The sequence below is a fragment of the Poecilia reticulata genome, chromosome 7 (genome assembly GCF_904066995.2).
Source record: "Poecilia reticulata chromosome 7, P_reticulata-male-v2, whole genome shotgun sequence".
NCBI lineage: Eukaryota > Metazoa > Chordata > Actinopteri > Cyprinodontiformes > Poeciliidae > Poecilia > Poecilia reticulata.
Window position 1 is genome coordinate 31,845,511 of NC_088836.1, and position 18,958 is coordinate 31,864,468.

Genomic DNA, 18,958 nt, shown 5'->3' on the forward strand with positions numbered 1-18,958 from the left:
ACACTAACACACACACTAACACACACACACACTAACACACACTAACGCACACTAACACACACACTAACACACACTAACGCACACTAACACACACACACACTACACACACACTAACACACACTAACACACACTAACGCACACTAACACACACACACACCACTAACACACACACTCACACACACTAACACACACACTCACACACACTCACACACACACACACACACACACACACACACACACACACTAACACACACACACACTAACACACACTAACGCACACTAACACACACACACTAACACACACTAACGCACACTAACACACACACACTAACGCACACTAACACACACACACACTAACACACACACTAACACACACTAACACACACACTAACACACACTAACGCACACTAACACACACACACACTAACACACACACTAACACACACACACACTAACACTCACTAACACACACTAACACACACACACTAACACACACACACACTCACTAACACACACACACACACTAAAACACACACTCACACACACACAGCGTCTCTTTGCTCCAGAACCAGAACCAGCAGCTTTGGGTCGACCCCAGAAGCTGATCCCGTTTCCATGCCAACAGGCAGCAGAGCGGTGGTTCAGTGTGAGTCTGTCCTGGGGGTTGTTGGTTCGAATCCCTGCTGCCTGTCAGAGGCCAGGCATGGTGGAGGAGGTATCATGCTGTGGGAACACAGTCTGGGTTCCTCTGGCTCTGGAAGGAAGGCGTCCATCTTGTTCTCATGGTGATGATGATGATGATCCTTCATCATCAGAGCCTAAACTTTTATGGGCGCTGTCCCTTTAAGGCCCCCCTTCTCCTCCCCCTCCCCCTCTGTGCCTCTAATCTCCGTTCGGGAGCCGAGCCGGATTACAGACGCTGCTGCGGCCCGATCCGATCGTCCTGCCGGGACATCACAGGACCGCCGGGTCCAGGAGGATGACGATGGTCCGCCAGTGACGAAGAGCAGCGAGATGTACGAGGAGAACAGCAGAGGTAAGTTCTGGAGGGGACGGGTTCTGGAAGAGGGGACGGGTTCTGGAGGGGACGGGTTCTGAAGAGGACGGGTTCTGGAGGGGATGGGTTCTGGAGGGGATGGGTTCTGGAGATCACGGGTTCTGGAGGACGGGTTCTGGAGGACGGGTTCTGGAAGAGGACGGGTTCTGGAGATCACAGGTTCTGGAGGGGACGGGTTCTGAAGAGGACGGGTTCTAGAGGACGGGTTCTGGAGAGGACGGGTTCTGGAGGACGGGTTCTGGAAGAGGGGACAGGTTCTGGAGGGGACGGGTTCTGGAGATCACAGGTTCTGGAGGGGACGGGTTCTGAAGAGGACGGGTTCTAGAGGACGGGTTCTGGAGAGGACGGGTTCTGGAGATCACAGGTTCTGGAGGGGACGGGTTCTGAAGAGGACGGGTTCTGGAGGACGGGTTCTGGAGGACGGGTTCTGGATCAGAAGCGTTTGAAGTTGCTCCGTGTCTCCAGGCTCCTAAAGTCTGGACCCGACCTGAACCCGGTCCGGTTGCCTTCAGCTCTTCCATCAGAACCACAGGGATCCAGATGCTCAGGTTCTTCTGGACCTGCGAGTGGTTCTGCTCTCTGCTGGTTCCCTTTGGACCGGCCCGTCAGAAGGAGAACCGTCCGGATCAGAGGACAGTCGTCACAGGGGCGGTCGGGCTCAGGAGAACCGGGTCAGAACTTGGTTCTGAAGGCTTTCAGCTCTGGTTCCTTCCTCCTCTCAGGGCTCCAGGCGGTTCTGGAAGGAGAACTTCCTGGACCAGAACCTCAGAGCAGGGTGTGGTACCGGGGATGGTACCGGGTCAGACGGACTCGTTTGGTCCCGTCTCTGGATGCTGTCCTCTCCTCATCTGGTGTTGCCATGGAAACCGGTGTGATCGGATCAGCGCCGCAGCAGTTAATCCCTCCATTGTTCTGAGTTAATCAAACCGGGCCAGAGGTTCTGGAGGAGCTTTTGATCGGGTTGAGGAAGCGGCCTCAGGTTCTGGCCATTCAGAGTCTGCTCAGTGGTTCTGGTTCTGGCCCGGTTCACTCTGATGTGACTGTTTGGGTCACTAATCAGAACTTTTCATGCAGCAAAGTTTCCGGCTCAGAGCCGGACTCCAGGTCCAGATCCGGTCCATCAGAACCAGAACCGGACTGAGAGTCGTTTCCCAGGCTTCCTCCGGCTGGTTGGCAGCAAAGCATTGTGGGAAATCCTGGGAGCGACTCCAGACAGAACCTCTTCCAGAGCGATGCTCCACTCAGCCTGCAGGGGGCGCCGTGATGGTCCCCATAGCGATAGAAAGCCAGCCTGAACATGTGTGTGTGTCCTCAGGATTTTACACAGAAATCACGACCTAGATCCGCCGTGGACACAGATCTAGGTCACAGCTGTTCCACACACCTCTCCTCTTCCTCCTCCTCTTCTTCCTCATCCTCCTCCTCTTCCTCCTCACCTCCTCTTCCTCATCTCCTCTTCTTCCTCCTCACCTCTTCCTCTTCCTCCTCCTCCTCTTCTTCCTCCTCTTCCTCACCTCCTCCTCCTCTTCCTCTTCCTCCTCCTCTTCTTCCTTCTCCTCCTCACCTCCTCCTCTTCTTCCTCCTCACCTCTTCCTCCTCCTCCTCCTCTTCCTCCTCCTCCTCCTCCTCCTCCTGTCTGACCTTGCAGGAGGACAAAGAGGACAGAACATCTTTCGGTTCTGCTGTCGGGTCAGAACCAGCAGAACCGACGTTCCGCCTTCAGAACCCTAAATGATTCACCTGAAGCTGATCTGGACCGGATCCATGGAGCTGTTGGGTTTCAACCCAACATCCAGAACCATAGAACCAAACTGGACCGAGGACCAGCCGAGATTCTGGTTCTGAGCCCAGTTCCTCAGAGTCTGAACCCAAACTGGGAACCATTTAGAAACGGCTTCATGTTGGGGCCGGAAACCCAGATCGGATCAATCAGCTGCTGGTTCCACTCTGTGTCTGCAGGTGGCGCTCGCAACGGCTACGCCACGCCGGTGGATGGAGGGGAGGGGGGAGAGGAGGAGGGCGGGGAGGCGGATGGAGGGGGAGGAAGTGGAGGAGGAAGAGACGAGGAAGAGGAAAAGGATGCAGAGTGGGATGAAGAGCTGGATGGAGGAGATGAAGGCGGAGTGAGGATGACGAGAACCGACACGCTTCACTCCACCACGAGCTCCACTGGAACGCAGAGAAGAAGAGGACAACACGCCAAGAAACAAGTGAGAACACGCTAACATCAGCTTAGAACACGCTAACTTCAGCTTAGAACACGCTAACATCAGCTTAGAACACGCTAACATCAGCTTAGAACACGCTAACATCAGCTTAGAACACGCTAACATCAGCTTAGAACACGCTAACATCAGCTTAGAACACGCTAACATCAGCTTAGAACACGCTAACATCAGCTTAGAACACGCTAACTTCAGCTTAGAACACGCTAACTTCAGCTTAGAACACGCTAACATCAGCTTAGAACACGCTAACATCAGCTTAGAACACGCTAACATCAGCTTAGAACACGCTAACTTCAGCTTAGAACACGCTAACTTCAGCTTAGAACACGCTAACATCAGCTTAGAACACGCTAACTTCGGCTTAGAACACGCTAACATCAGCTTAGAACACGCTAACTTCAGCTTAGAACACGCTAACTTCAGTTTAGAACACGCTAACATCAGTTTAGAACACGCTAACTTCAGCTTAGAACACGTTAACTTCAGCTTAGAACACGCTAACCTCAACTTAGAACACGCTAACCTCAGTTTAGAACACGCTAACATCAGCTTAGAACACGCTAACACCAGTTTAGAACACGCTAACACCAGTTTAGAACACGCTAACCTCAACTTAGAACACGCTAACCTCAGCTTAGAACACGCTAACATCAGTTTAGAACACGCTAACATCAGCTTAGAACACGCTAACACCAGTTTAGAACACGCTAACACCAGTTTAGAACACGCTAACCTCAACTTAGAACACGCTAACCTCAGCTTAGAACATGCTAACATCAGTTTAGAACACGCTAACACCAGCTTAGAACACGCTAACCTCAGTTTAGAACACACTAACATGAAGTGAAAACATGCCATGGAGAAGTTGAGATATGAAATGATAAACCTGTCCTTCATTTGGAGAAACGATAAAATCTTCAGCGTTGTTTCAGTCACTTTCCTGACCAAAACCCCATGCCGGTGTTCTGCTGACATCAAGAGGTTCTGGTTCTTCTGACCCGATGATGATGGGATGAAATGAGAACCAGAGATCTGGTGGTCACACTGAAGTCAGTTGTATTTTTATGAACATATGAAACTTGTCAACATTCTGTGGCCCCAGAGGCCACGATAATCGGTTCTTCTACACCAGGGGTCCTCAAACCTTTTCCTGAGGGCCACGTAACGTTTCCCTTCTCTGCTGGGGGCCGGAGTCAGTTTGTAACAGAAAAAGTGTGACGATAGCAGGAGAGCCTAAATGTAGAAATATATTGTTTTCCAGAAAACACAATCAAATAATCCTCTCCGGGTTCTTCACAGGACAAATCCAGGAAGGATTATAGTCCGTATTTTCCCAACTATGAGCCACAACCCCAAAGTTTTATTTTAAACCAGTAAACATCTAAGCCCAGATATCTCTGCCGCTCCAGGTTTTCCACACCATGCAGCAGCAGCAGAGGGGCGAACAGCCAACATCTGAGTCATAACAGGTCGACTGAATATCACATTTATTACGTTGAAAAAGAAAAAGGTGCCAAGATTTAACTGAACTGATTACGGTAGTTTCCGAACGGTAACTGTAAAAGTGCTGATCCTTCGTGTTGCTACTAGCATCAGCTAAACCAGTCAGTGGCCCCAACCTGTTTATTACCGCGGACCGGGGGGGGATGAACGGTCAGGTGAGGCTTCTGCATGTTGGTGTTCCCGCTAAATCCTGAATATTCCCTATTTGGTTGTCTTGGCCCTTTTATCTCATCCTGTGGGTTTTTCCTGACTGGGAACGAGAACAACCTGCTGAATGTGACGGTAGCCAATCAGAAAGCGCGGTGACGTCAGAGCAGAGGGGAATCCCAAACAGCTGACATATCGGAGATGATATGTGGAAATGTTTATTATTAAATCTAAAGGTCATTATTATGTTTATTCAGTTAAAAATGTTAACTATGAAAAAACATTCACCTCCAAATCATAGAGCAGCAAATAGAGCAGCTGCTCCGTCGTCTTTCATCCACCTCCTTTTCTTTTTGTTACGTCTTTTATCTCTAAAATGACTCCACAAACTATCACTACTGCTTCTACATCGTCATCCGTGTTGGTTATTCTAATTTCCTGCTATGTTGGGGTTTTCCTGGATTATCCTCTGGAATCGGGATGTTCTGACTGGAATCGGGTCGTGTTGCTCCTCCTGCCTTGGACACACGAACTGATCGAACCTGTTGGACTTTATCAGCTCTGTGGTCACAGAGGTTTGGAGAATCGGCCGACATTCTTTAATCTTTCTCTCTAAACCAGATTTAAGACTCACAAGCTCTACTCATCTCCTCTCGATCCAAACGCTCTGACTCTGGTCGCTATGGTAACGTTTACATATCCCTTCAAAATAAGATACAGATGCGCCACAAAAACGAACATTTTACTTTAGTGAAAATTTTAACTCATGATAATGACTAACGGAGCCCTGAGCTTGTTTCTCTGCAACCAGACGGTTCATCTGGGAGTGATGAGAGACAATGACACCTGAAGTGTTGCTTATATCCACAGCCTGCTTGGTCTCTACGTGGCGAAGCAGCTTGAAGCTTCATTGCCTCATTAGCAGCCGGTCGCCGCATGTTACGCAGAGCGGCTTGTAATGTGGGACTCACCTACCGGTCCGGGATGAATCCATTCTCCTGTCTCTTCTCTGGGCCTTTTCCCATTTGCAGAGAAACTTTCCAAAGACATCTGATCTGTTTCTGACTCATTTTGCTGCTTGTGGCCTCAGTGTTGGCGGCAAGTAACCAGACTCCCAATGATTCACTTCCTGCTAAAGCACCCCCTGGTGGTTGAAGACAAATTCACATATAAGCGGCTTATAGTCCGTAAAATACGGTAAATGAAAAAAAATCTGAATGCTTTGGTATTGTTCAGGGGGCCGGACCAAATGTGGAGGCGGGCCGGATCCGGCCCGCGGGCCGTAGTTTGGGGACCCCTGTTCTATAACATCTGAAGAACCGATCCGTTTTGTTCTGAAAAACCTTCTCATTGGGAGGATGTGCTGGCTCTTCACCCTGCACCGGATACATTACCATAGAAACTGATGATGTCAGTGATGATGTCACCTTCCTCCTCAGGTGCAGGGCAGCAACCAGGTCCAGCGGGCCCCCAGAGCGTTGTTCTGTCTGAAGCTCAACAACCCGATCCGACGCGCCGCACTTCACATTGTCGAGTGGAAGTATCCTTCAGCCAATCAGCTGCCAGGACATTATGAATACTGTGTAACCATGGTTACACGTTGTTTTATAATCCCAGTTTGAACCTGACGTCATTCTGGTTCTGTTGGCATCAGAACCCTCTGGTCTCATCACATGCAAGTGGTTCTGGTTCTACAGAGATGTTTTCACCCAATTTTCATGCAAATCTGAGCAAACATTTAAAACATCACAAATAGAGAAAATGCGAATTAGCAGTGTTTCCATCTCCTTATGCTAATTGTGAATTAGCATAATTTGGTTAGATGTTATGCTAATTGTGAATTAGCATAATTTGGTTAGATGTGGACGTACACACAGCTGTAGTAACAGCAAAAGGCTCGTCTCCCATTAATTAACTCTTCTTCAGAAAACCCAAAATCCACTTCAAGCAACTGCAAAACGTTTGAGTTTTGCTGTTTCCATCAACCATCTTTAATGTGATGCTTCAAAATGCGAATAAAAAACACTGATGGAAACACAGCTATTGTTTTCTGTGGGAGTCATCAGAACCTCCAGGTCCAGAGTCTCCAGAACCATGCTGAGCTGAAGAATCTGCTCTGTGATTGGACAGAAACCAGGAAGTCCTCCAGCAGCGGGAGGCAGAAATTAAAGGCTCCTGGCTGGACAGGAAGCTGCAGATCAGATGTAGGATCAGGCAGTTCCTCTGGTGGCTTCAGAACTTCCTGAACTCGTTTCTCAGACCGTTCGATATCTTCATCCTGTTAGCCATCTTTGCTAACTGCGTGGCTCTGGGAGTTTCCAAACCATTTCCTGAAGACGACTCCAACTCCACCAACCATGACCTGGTGAGAGAAGGCCTGACCTCCAGAATGAGAACCCGGGGCTGTGGAGGCAGCGGTGCAGGATAAATGCCGGAGCAGCGGATGATTGACAGATCTGTGATCGGCTCTGAGGACTTTCTGTTCTGCTGCTCCGGCTCTCTCTGCTCTCAGCGTCCTCCTCCGTCTACAGACCGAGCCCGTTGTTCACTCAGTCACTTCCCGTTGGAGTGATGGCTGCGCCTCGCTCTCAGCTGAACTCAGGAGATGTTGTTCATTGGTCGTCCACCCAACGGACTTGAACATTTTACTGACATCATCCAGTCCATGTTCTGCTGTCACCAGAACCCATCACGTGTTCTGCTGTCCAGTTCTGACGGACCTTGTTCTGTGTTTCAGGAGCAAGTGGAGTACGTCTTCCTCATAATCTTCACCATAGAGACCTTCCTGAAGATCCTGGCCTACGGTCTGGTGATGCACCCCAGCTCCTACATCCGTAACGGCTGGAACCTACTGGACTTCGTCATCGTCATTGTTGGGTAGGAACACAGAAGACCTGGACGTCTCTGTAGGTCTTTCAATCCTTCTGTGTGTGAGTCCCAGGTTCTGACCCGCTTTATTTCAGCAGTTTATATATCTGAAGTGAAGTGATTCATAGTTTTCAATGATTTTATGAATAAAATCCATCAGCAGCCTGGAGACCCAGACTTCCCTCTCTCCAGCCGCTGGGGCCAGTTCCTCCCAAAGCGTTGGTTCCCAGGCCAGCTGGGGGTCGTTGTTCCTCCAGCGGTCCTCTGAGGAAAGCCCAGAGCACACACCTGAGTTTAGGATGTCAGAGTAACTGCAGTGGTTCTGGTTCTGGCCTCAGAAGTTCTTCAGAACCCTATAGAGCAGCCACCGTCATGGTGCAGCATGTTACTGCAAACATCTTTGAAGTGTGGATGCAAGCATGAACGTCACCATGCTTAGACTCAGACTGACTGTTTTCCAGATTTCCCATCAGCCATTTTAATTTCAAGATAACAGAAACTTTTAAGATGGCTGTCGTTTTGAAGCCTTCTAACTCTGCCGTAGTCGTAGCTCGGTGCTCAGGAAGCCTGAGCCAGATGTCACGGTTAGACAACAGGGAAGACATAGGGGTGTCCCGTCAGACCGTCAGTTCCCAGAACCACAAAAAATGAAAATCTTGTAAAAGTGCACATGAGGTCAGAGCGACCCCTTTAAGGACTGCTGGAGAGCTTAACCAGCTACTGCCATCAGATATTCCCCATTTTCATGACTTGGATTAATGGATTAACTTTATATCAAGTCATGTTTTCCACTTTGATCATAAAGTAATAAAATGCAGCAGAATCAGAAACGGGGAATTTGCTGTTCACGAGTCTCACACCAGTCATCAACGGGAAGGAGAAGAAGATGAGATTAGCTTCTGGTAATGTTTGTAGGTGTAGCGGTTTAGCGTTAGCACAGCTAAGAGATTCTTGTTTAGTGAATTAATAATTATTGGGTAAAACCTTTTTGTCAGCTGTGCCTACTACTGATAAAAGCTATTGTCCATTTTAGTGCAAACATTATTTCCATTTTGAACAATGGCTGCCGAGGTTGTAACAGAGATTCCATGTCCAGACTTGAAAGATGATGTTCTCCCTCCATCCATCCATCCATCCATCCATCCATCCATCCATCCATCCATCCATCCATCCATCCATCCATCCTGACGCTGAAGTGATGGAGCTCTGAGTCCTGCAGACCTGGAGCTTCATCCTCTGTCCTCACTGCAGGACGAGACATGACAATGATGATGCTGGTGATGACGAAGCCTGTTGTCATGGTAACTCTGCCTGGGGATGCTTTGCTCCACTTCACTGCATCAGAGACAGCAATGGACCTTCTGGAGTTTGCTTCATGCTATTCTGCAGGAGATGTTGTTCATTGGTCGTCCACCCAACGGTTTACGTCCAGTCAGGAGACTGACTGGACGTAAACTGCTGCGCCTGGATGAGGAGGTCTCAGTGGATCTGTGGTGGCAAGCTAAAAGGGTTCACTGCTTCATCTATGGTCCTGAGATGCCTACCAGGACTAAAAGAACCAGAACCAAAACACAAGCACCTGGAAGGAGTCTCCTCTGTAGAGTTGCTGCTGCTGCTCTACAGGGTTCCAGCTCCATCTGATCATCTGGACGCCTCCAGTTGGAGGTTTTCCTGGTCCTTCCCAATGGGTGAGGATGTAAAACTCCAAGATGGGGCTGGTTATCCTTGTTATCCAGGAAAGCGTTGGGATCCTGCAGGGTGAGCTGCAGAGAGAACGTTTGGGTTTCCCTCCTGGACCTGTGACTTCTTAGCCTTTCCATCGTCTTTCTGCGCAACTACATTCGACTCGCCTGGTCTAGCAATTAAAGAGGAATGATTTAAGCATTTTATTGCTGGCAAAGATGTAGTCACCTTACTCCCCACAGGGTTAGCATGACATACGTCATGGCCAGTGATTGAGTGAAACCAGAGACAACCTTTTTGAACTTCGACAGAGTTTACACCTCCAGAAAACAAACATTTCTCAATATCCATCCAGACCCTCTGGACGGAGCAGAGTGAAGAGAAGGGGGCTGGTTTTTACCAGGTCAGCAGTTGATGGAGGGTCACATGGTGGGTAGTTTCAGTTTACTCAGACCTCAGGGATCAGACATTCATCAGAAACCAACATATCAACTGGATGCAAACCTGAACAGTGAGACATCTGGAGGAATCTCCTGGGGATGCCGACTCCTCCTTCCTAGAAGCCACACCTTCAGAAGCACAACATGTAACTGATGTTTCCCGTTTCTTTTTCTGTGCAGGTTATTCAGTGTCGTCCTGGAGACGATGACTCATAAGTCAAGTGGTGAGCAGGCAACCACTCACCACATGCCAGGGAAGCCGGGAGGCCTGGACGTCAAAGCTCTGAGAGCCTTCAGGGTGCTGCGACCCCTCAGGCTGGTCTCTGGAGTTCCCAGTGAGTTTCCTGGACAGTGACCTGACTGGACAATGTGTGTCCAACATGTCTTCAGTTCTCTGTGTTCTTCAGGTCTGCAGATCGTCCTGAACTCCATCATGAAGGCAATGGTTCCTCTGCTACACATCGCTCTATTGGTTCTCTTCGTCATCATCATCTATGCCATCATTGGCTTGGAACTCTTCATTGGACGAATGCACAGGACCTGCTATTACATCGGGGCAGGTGCTGTACACAAATGGACTGGCCACACCTGTAATCACTCACTCCCCACGAGGTCCAGAGAGAATCATGAAGACACTTTCACTCGGTTTGTCTGGGAGATCGTTCCTAAATGTTCAGCTGCTGAAAGGATGAAGAGCGACTCCCTTCTGGTTCGTCTCTCTTTGAGGCCTTTAGCAGATTTGGTTCGACCAGTTGAGCCCAAAACAAAGAAATAAAACACCAAACATGTTTATCTGAAGATCCCTTCACCCTGAGTGCAGGGATTTTCATGCGAGGACGGAACCTGTGGTGGCTTTGGAAGCTGCAGCAGAATGAACAGTCAGCAGACCCTACAGGTTGACACTCCCATGTTGATTCTACAAGCCTCCTGATTCAGGAAGGTTCGGGGCGCTGAAGCAACCACTGGAATAATAAACCACAAAACTCCCAAACATCCTCCATACATCTGATCATGACTAACACTGCGGGCTTCTGGCCGAGTCTTCACTCTTAGACAATACCTTATCTGCAGTTAAAGAAGGGTTCATTTTATTTTCAATGAACAAGCATTCAATTGTCAAACCCTGATATTTGCTGATTTACTGTCAGTTGTCTCGCCCAGGCGGTCATCTCTTTAGGGTGTTGTCTTTGTTGGCTATGGCCTCGTCATCTTCTTGTCTCCTCAGTGAGTTTACTTCTACTGATTGTCCTTCTTGTCTCCAGATAACTACGTGGAGGACGAGCCGGTGCCGTGTGCGTTCGCCGGACATGGCCGCCAGTGCACCGTGAACGGCACTGAGTGTCGGGGCCGGTGGGACGGTCCCAATGGCGGAATCACCAACTTCGATAATTTCTTCTTTGCCATGTTAACAGTATTTCAGTGCATCACCATGGAGGGATGGACCGATGTGCTGTACTGGGTGAGGATTCACCTCCAGTTGTCCTCCCGTACCCAGAGTTGTGTCTCCTCATCCTTCTCCTGCTCTCTCTCTGCAGATGAACGACGCCATTGGCTTTGAGCTGCCCTGGGTATATTTTGTCAGTCTAGTGATTTTTGGATCGTTCTTTGTTCTGAATCTGGTTTTGGGAGTCCTCAGCGGGTCAGTTCAACTCCCAGAAGGTTCTGAAGGTAGGACCGGGCCAGAAGTCACCTCTAAATGAAAGGCGTTTAATGTTTCAGAGAGTTCAGTAAGGAGAGGGAGAAGGCCAAAGCCCGGGGAGACTTCCAGAAGCTCCGGGAGAAGCAGCAGATGGAGGAGGATCTGTGTGGATACATGGACTGGATCACTCAGGCGGAGGACATGGATGAACTGGACGAGGACGGTAACCCACGTAAGTCACACTCTGTAGTGAGTCGGTGTTTTCATCCTTCAGTTCAACAGTTTGGTGTTCAGAGAGAGATAATCCAGACTCAGCCCAGCACTCCATATCAGCTCAGATTAAGGATTTTCTCTGGATCAAAGGAGAGAGCTGCAGAATCAGGTCATGTGACATGGCTTACCATTGGTCACATGACTGGGCTGAGCATTAGTCGGGCCACAAAGAGATCCAGATCAATCAGAACATCAAGAACACAGCTGAAGCGGTCAGATGTGCCTTCTGGAGTCGAATGTCAAAAAATTATGTCCGCACAGGACAACCATACTGCCGTCCTCAGGTCCACTTTGGCATCAGTAGATTATCTATGGATCTCTCCAGAGAGGGGAATGGTGAACGACGACGGGTCAGACTGGACAGTCAAGAAGCACAAACACTGAAGGTCTCCTTCAAGGTCCACATCCAAAACTGCTGCTTTCTGAGAGGATCAGACTCTGATGGCTTGTTGATGTCCTCAACCTTCAGGTTCTTATCATGGTTCTGATGAGCAACATGCTCACGCCTAAAACAGCTAGACTTCTGTACATCTTCTCTCTGGAACCTTCAGAAACATGTAGCTCTCAGTAACGGATGGCGAGAAGGCTCTGGTTGGATCATTCTCCGTCCATCTGTCCATCATCTTCCATGATGGACCTCTTCTCCTGACCTGTAATGGAAGAGCCCGTCTTCCCTGTGGATCAGGAGTCTTCAAGTGCAGTCCTGCTGTTCTGTACCTGTTAGATCTGTCTGGTCCAAAACACCTGACCCAAATGGCTGAATCACCTCCTTAGTGTTTGGTCCAGTTCTCCAGAGTCCCCCTAACGCCGTCATTATCTGACCCGTGAGTTGAAGCAGAGATGTACCTAAGCGTTGCAGGATTCTGGCCCTGAAGGCCTGGAGGAGAGGATGCCTGCTGTAGAGGAAACGCGTTTCAGCTGCTTGTCAATCCTTCTGGATCATCAACGGGAGGCTTTGCTTCCTGGCTCACCTCCTTCTTCACCACCAGACTGTGTGGGCGACTGTGGCTCTGTGGGTAGAGTAGTCGTCTTGTGATCGGAAGGTTGTAGGTTCGATTCCAGCTTCCTCCTGCCATGTGTCGATGTGCCCCTGGGCAAGGCACTAAACCCCAAAGTGTATAAATGTGTGAGTGTTTGTGAGTGTGAATGTGACTCTAGTGTAAAGCGCTTTGAGTGGTCAAAATGATTGGATAAAGCGCTATATAAGTCCAGTCCATTTACCATGAGACACCTTCAAGCTCCCCATTTATCGCAAATTCTTATCGAGAATTTATCGCTTATTCTAGGGAGCCCAACCTGAGAATAAGCGAACTGGTCCAGCCTCTGCAGGGTGATCTGCAGTGACTCTGTCTCTTCCTGTGTCTCAGGGCCGTCCCTGGGGGATCTGTCCGACAAGAAGAGGAAGTTTGGCTGGTTCAGTCATTCCAACGACACTCATGGTGAGTCAGTTTCAGATGAAAAGGTCCAGAATGTCTCTGACAAGACAATGGTCCACAGTGGATGGTGGACACTAAGAGTCACACACCGATGGAGGACAATAAACCTTAATGCTTTCCGTCTCTGGCTGCTAGCGAGTCTTCCAGCGAGTGAGACGGCTTCAGAGAACACGGAGAACATCGATGAAGAACACGCCAACTGCTGTCAAGCCTGCTGGTAACCTTCTTCCATTTTCTCTGGCACTTTTAGAGTTTAATCAAGACTTTACTAACATTAGCTTCCACTAAAGGCCATATCGGTATAACGCTTTAGCATTAGTGGAACTAATGTTCATAATTAGTGACCTAGAGTTAGCAGAGCTAGCTAGTTAGTTGGCAGTAACCACCACTGACCAGAAGACCTGATCATCCAGCTCCACCGGCAGGCAGTAAATTGACCGTAGTCTGTTGTGTTCCAGTGCTTCTGTGATGAAGATCAGCTGCTGGTGAGTTCCTGCAGAATAAAATCATATTTTCAGCCGACCAGTTGCTGAAGGCTTCTTTCTGTCTCAGCCGGACGTTGCGTCGCTGGAACCGAGTCTGTCGCAGGAACTGTCGCACCGCTGTCAAATCGGTGACGTTCTATTGGCTGGTCCTCCTGCTGGTCTTTCTGAACACTTCACTCAGCGCCTCCGAACACTACAACCAGCCCGACTGGCTGACTCAAGTCCAGGGTAAGCGCCCGCCTCGGCGCTGCCACCTGGTGGCCTCTCTCTGACCAATGCTGGCGGTCTTTTCCCGTCTCTGCAGACATCGCCAACAAGGTGCTGCTGTCTCTCTTCACGGTGGAGATGCTGCTGAAGATGTACAGCTTGGGTCTGGCGCATTACTTCGTGGCCTTCTTCAACCGCTTTGACTGCTTTGTGGTGTGTGGTGGGATCATCGAGACCATCCTGGTGGAGCTGGAGATCATGCCTCCATTGGGAATCGCTGTGCTGCGCTGCGTCCGCCTGCTGCGCATCTTCAAGGTCACACGGTGAGAGGTCACACCTGGGCCTCCAGGTGGGACCCAAACTCCTGGTCTGAAGGTGTCCCTGTGTCTCCTCAGCCATTGGACGGCTCTGTCCAACCTGGTGGCCTCCCTGCTGAACTCCATGAAATCCATCGCCTCCCTGCTGCTGCTCCTCTTCCTCTTTCTCATCATTTTCGCTCTGCTCGGCATGCAGTTGTTCGGAGGAAAGTTTAACTTCGATGAGACACAGACCAAGCGGAGCACTTTTGATGCCTTCCCTCAGGCGCTGCTCACCTGCTTCCAGGTATCATGGCAGCAGCAGGTGATGTCACCAGCTGAGGGGGCGTGTGCCTGATGATGACTGTGTGTCAGATCCTGACAGGTGAGGACTGGAATGTGGTCATGTACGACGGCATCATGGCGTACGGCGGCCCTGTGTTCCCAGGGATGATCGTCTGCGTTTATTTTGTCATCCTCTTCATCTGTGGCAACTGTATCCATAGCAACAAACCAACACATGGTCAATCAAATGCTTTAGTATCGGAGAGCTGTGTTCAGCTGAGTCTTCATCCATCCATCAGAAATCCCCAAGCATCTTCTCCTTATCGGCCATCAGACATCCTGCTGAATGTCTTCTTGGCCATTGCTGTGGACAATCTGGCTGGAGGCGATGGGGATGACAAGAAGAAAGAGTGAGTGATGGAGAGATAGAGATGGAAAACCTGGATTTCATCCCGCCTGATGGTCTCCTGTTTTCTCTTCTGCAGAAAGAAGACGGAGGGCGAGGGAGAGGAGGAGGCCGAAGGAGAAGTGAAGGTCAGCAGGTCACCAGGTCTCTGACGTGTCCCCGGTTTTTTCTAACACTCGTTTGTCTCTTCAGGTGGACATCGATGAAGACACAGAGTATGAGGAGGAAGAGGAGCTTCCTGAAGGAGAAGACGGTCCGTTCTCACAGTAACGTTCTGACTAAATGACCCATTAACCATCGAACCAACCAGGAACCAGAACTGCTCTCTGCAGCCATGTTAGACAACATCTGACTCTCCAGAGCAGAATCTCTGCTTCAGTCTGCGGTCCAGTCGAATTTTCCAAATTAAAACCCAAAACTGTTAGTAAAAGGCAGTGAGGATCTGAACCAGAACCAGAATCCCCTGTTCCTGCAGGTTCTGGAGACACAGTTGGTTTGTTCAAATGGGCAAATATTCCAGAACGGTCCAGAAAGGGATTCTGGGAACTAATGAGTGGTTCCAGGGATAAGGAGTTCTGGAGGTCCAGGGTGAGATGTTGGGTTAGGGTTGAACCATCGGTCCGGCCCAGGTCTAAAAGCAGACCAGAACCGCCAGGGTTCAGGCAGACCTTGTAGCTCCAGGTCAGTACAATGAGCTCTTTGTCCAAGCAGATGTTTGCCCTCTCTCCTCCTCAGATGGAGGCGTCCAGCTGAAGATGGCCGACCTTGCGCCTCCTAAAGAGAAAGTTCTTCCCATCCCAGACGGCAGCGCCTTCTTCTGTCTCAGCAAAACAAACCCGTGAGTGTGTGAGCATCGCAGCATTCACTGGCCTTCACACACACTAAAAACCATTTCAGCCACTTTCATTGTGTCAACTGACTTCTACTCTCAAAGCCTAAGAAATCCTGCACATTTTTTATATTTAACTTAAATGTATGAGTTTCTGGAAGGTAAATAAGTCAGTAAACCTTAGTTCACTCTTAGAGTTGAGAGGACTAAGGTTTTTCCACCTCATAGACCCGGTTCTACTGGAACCAGAACATCTGCTCCTCCTCCAGCTGCTCTGAGTCAAACCAACCTGTTCCCCTCCTGGCCTGTGGGGGCGCTGCACCAAGAACCACTGAAGGAAACGACACAAAAACCTCTGAAGACACTGAGAGCAACTTCCTTCTTCACCAGATGGAAACAAGATGGAGGATTTTAGCGGCTGGAGGATTTCTCTCTAGGCTAAAGACCAGGAGCCATTTCTGCTGCTAGCGCTAGGCTAACATGTTAGCTTTGGTTGGATTTACCCAGAATGCCCTGCGCTGTAGTTCACTTCCTGCTGTTGGAGCGGTCTCTGGTCCGCTTGGCGTTCACATGCAAACAGAACCAGAGTTCACTTCAACCGAACCCAGACCGAGGTCAGGAGGGTCAGAGGTCACTTTTTGTTCTGCGTCAGTTTGACCTTAGATTGAAGCGACTGAATGGGCCTGGTGGGTCACAGATCCACCCGGGTCAGAGACCCAAACCCCACCAGACCAAGAAAAAACAAACCGACTCATTAAGCACCATCAGTGCTGCGGTTCTGCGGGTCGGTTCTTCCAGAACCCTCAGAAAGTTCTACTTGTGGTGAAACTTTAGTTTTTATTTATCTGGATCTGATCCGTACAGATGCCAGAATCCAGAGCTGGTTCTGGTTCCACATGAAGACCTGACTCTTTTGTCTCTATCTTTCTGTTCGCAGGATCCGTGTCGCCTGCCACACGCTCATTCATCACCACATCTTCACCAATCTCATCCTCGTCTTCATCATCCTCAGCAGCTGCTCATTGGCTGCTGAGGATCCAATCAGAGCGCACTCCTTCAGGAACAACGTGAGTCCCACAGCCTCCTCACTGACACCCGGCTCTGTGATGTCACAGGTGATGTCATCAGTAAGCCTCTGGGTTGGCATCGGGAGGGGCGGGGCTTCACAAGGTTTCAGGGGAGGACCGGGTCAGTGATTAACCGGGTCATCGAGGCAGAAATGAGAGAAAGAAAAATTACCACGCACACACACACACATTTGCATGGCTATCTTTGTGGGGACTTTCCATTGACTTCCATTCATTTCTACAGCCTAACCCTGACCTTTACCCTTTTCCTAACCCTAACCATCACATGCCTAACCTAGCCAACCAAAACTCAGTTCACACCTTAGTCCTAACTCTGACCCCTGACCCAAAAACAGGGTTTCCCCCCACAACGTAGTATGTGCCAGGAAAATCGTCCCCACAAGGTATTACACACACACACACACACACACACACACACACACACACACACACACACACACACACACACACACACACACACACACACAGTCTCTGTTCCTGACTCTGCTCGTCTCTGAACTCAGATTTCTTGAGGTTCTGATTTGTGACCCACTTCGCTCGGCCCAAATTTCACTGAAATGAATCTGATCTGCTCCGCATGTGGAAACAAATCTGACGGTTTTCAAACCGTCTGCCATCTGAACGTCGCACTCTGTCCGACTTTTACGTCATAAAAAGGAGAATCCAGGCGGTGAATCTAAGCACCTGAGGCAGTCTGAGTCAGTGAACGCATCACACCCAACCTCATCACTCCTGGTCCGACTCCCAACAGAACCGGGTCAGAACCGGGTCAGAAGCTGCAGACAGTGCCGTTGCTGTTAGCTTTCTTCCTGTCTGCTGACCATCTGGTGACCGTGGCGTCGCTCTCAGCAACTTTACAATCCATCCAGGAGGCGGCCATCTTTACCAAAATCCATCCAGGAGGCGGCCATCTTTACCAAAATCCATCCAGGAGGCGGCCATCTTTACCAAAATCCATCCAGGAGGCGGCCATCTTTACCAAAATCCATCCAGGAGGCGGCCATCTTTACCAAAATCCATCCAGGAGGCGGCCATCTTTACCAAAATCCATCCAGGAGGCGGCCATCTTTGCCAAAATCCATCCAGGAGGCGGCCATCTTTGCCAAAATCCATCCAGGAGGCGGCCATCTTTGCTAAAATGGGGTCGTAAACCGTTCACACAGAAATCTGATGCGGTCGGATCAGATTTCTGACTCCATGCTAATTAGCAGGAGCGAACATGCAGTTGGCACCAAGACCAGCTGAGTGAACGCAGATTTCAAAAATACCCAAAACATGCTGAAGAAATAGTGATTTCATTATCCCGGGGCAGAAGCCTGAGGTTCACCATGACGGCTGATGTTCTGCCCTGCTGGCTGAGGCCTCAGCTCACCTGCAGCAGATTTGAACAGGAATGTGTTCCTGACCATGATTGTACTTCCTGTCTGAGTCTGAACTTCCTGTGTGTCTGTAGATTCTGGGTTACGCTGACTACGCCTTCACCTCCATCTTCACCGTGGAGATTCTGCTGAAGGTAAACGTCCGTCGGCAGGAAGTCTTGGCCCAGAGCTCCCCTGTGACTTCCTGTGTGTTTCTGTCAGATGACGGTCCACGGCGCGTTTCTCCACCAGGGATCCTTCTGCAGGAACTGGTTCAACCTGCTGGACCTCCTGGTCGTCAGCGTCTCACTCGTCTCCTTCTTCCTGCAGTCAGTATTTAAACCTTAACTTCCTCTAACCAAGGACACATGACTCCGGCCTGATCTCCTCCAGAAACGTCTTTCTAGATGCTTTCGTTCCTCCAGGGCCTCGCCGCTCAGCTCTTTACCTCCTACCGCAGAGCAGCCCTCCGTCTCCGTGGACTCCTGCTGTGAACGCAGGCCATGCTGACCACCAACGCCTGTTGATACTCCATTCCAGAGTCATCATGCATGTTTTAGTTCTCCCCCTGGGTTAGACTTACCAACAATCACATTGGCTGAACTTTGCTGCCTTCTAGTGGTCAGTTTTAGAAAATCATCTTCAGTTTCAAGCAGAAGCATGTCGTTTTTATGGAAGTGTAAATAAATTCAGACAGTCAGAAAGCACTGGGTCTCCTCTCCAGGATCTT

General features: G+C 49.6%; 1 protein-coding gene across 3 annotated transcripts; it reads left to right on the forward strand.

Annotated features, from left to right (window-relative positions):
• Positions 1-348: 348 nt before the first annotated feature.
• LOC145552332 (voltage-dependent L-type calcium channel subunit alpha-1D-like) lies at positions 349-18,952 on the forward strand. 3 transcript variants are annotated; one of them, XM_081609457.1, is made up of 24 exons: positions 350-1,036; positions 3,017-3,267; positions 6,375-6,475; positions 7,195-7,300; positions 7,673-7,812; positions 10,107-10,261; positions 10,334-10,486; positions 11,189-11,385; positions 11,462-11,565; positions 11,646-11,797; positions 13,206-13,277; positions 13,410-13,491; positions 13,733-13,759; positions 13,827-13,987; positions 14,064-14,289; positions 14,362-14,569; positions 14,638-14,758; positions 14,882-14,957; positions 15,033-15,081; positions 15,146-15,206; positions 15,689-15,791; positions 16,720-16,849; positions 18,324-18,383; positions 18,451-18,952. In XM_081609457.1, the coding sequence occupies exons 1-24, from the start codon at positions 829-831 to the stop codon at positions 18,574-18,576; spliced, it is 3,069 nt and encodes a 1,022-aa protein (XP_081465583.1). In that variant the 5' UTR covers positions 350-828; the 3' UTR covers positions 18,577-18,952. The 3 variants fall into 3 exon arrangements, with proteins under 3 accessions (XP_081465584.1, XP_081465583.1, XP_081465585.1); XM_081609459.1 differs by lacking the exon at positions 16,720-16,849 and having other exon boundaries at positions 18,451-18,539; XM_081609458.1 differs by lacking the exons at positions 6,375-6,475; positions 7,195-7,300 and having other exon boundaries at positions 349-1,036.
• Positions 18,953-18,958: the final 6 nt, after the last annotated feature.

Coding starts and splice junctions, on each gene's coding strand:
- LOC145552332 (XM_081609457.1), top strand. CDS start 829: ATGGGCGCTGTCCCTTTAAGGCCCCCCTTCTCCTCCCCCTCCCCCTCT. Junction 3,268..6,374: donor GACAACACGCCAAGAAACAA/GTGAGAACACGC, acceptor CTTCCTCCTCAG/GTGCAGGGCAGCAACCAGGT. Junction 10,262..10,333: donor GCTGGTCTCTGGAGTTCCCA/GTGAGTTTCCTG, acceptor TGTGTTCTTCAG/GTCTGCAGATCGTCCTGAAC.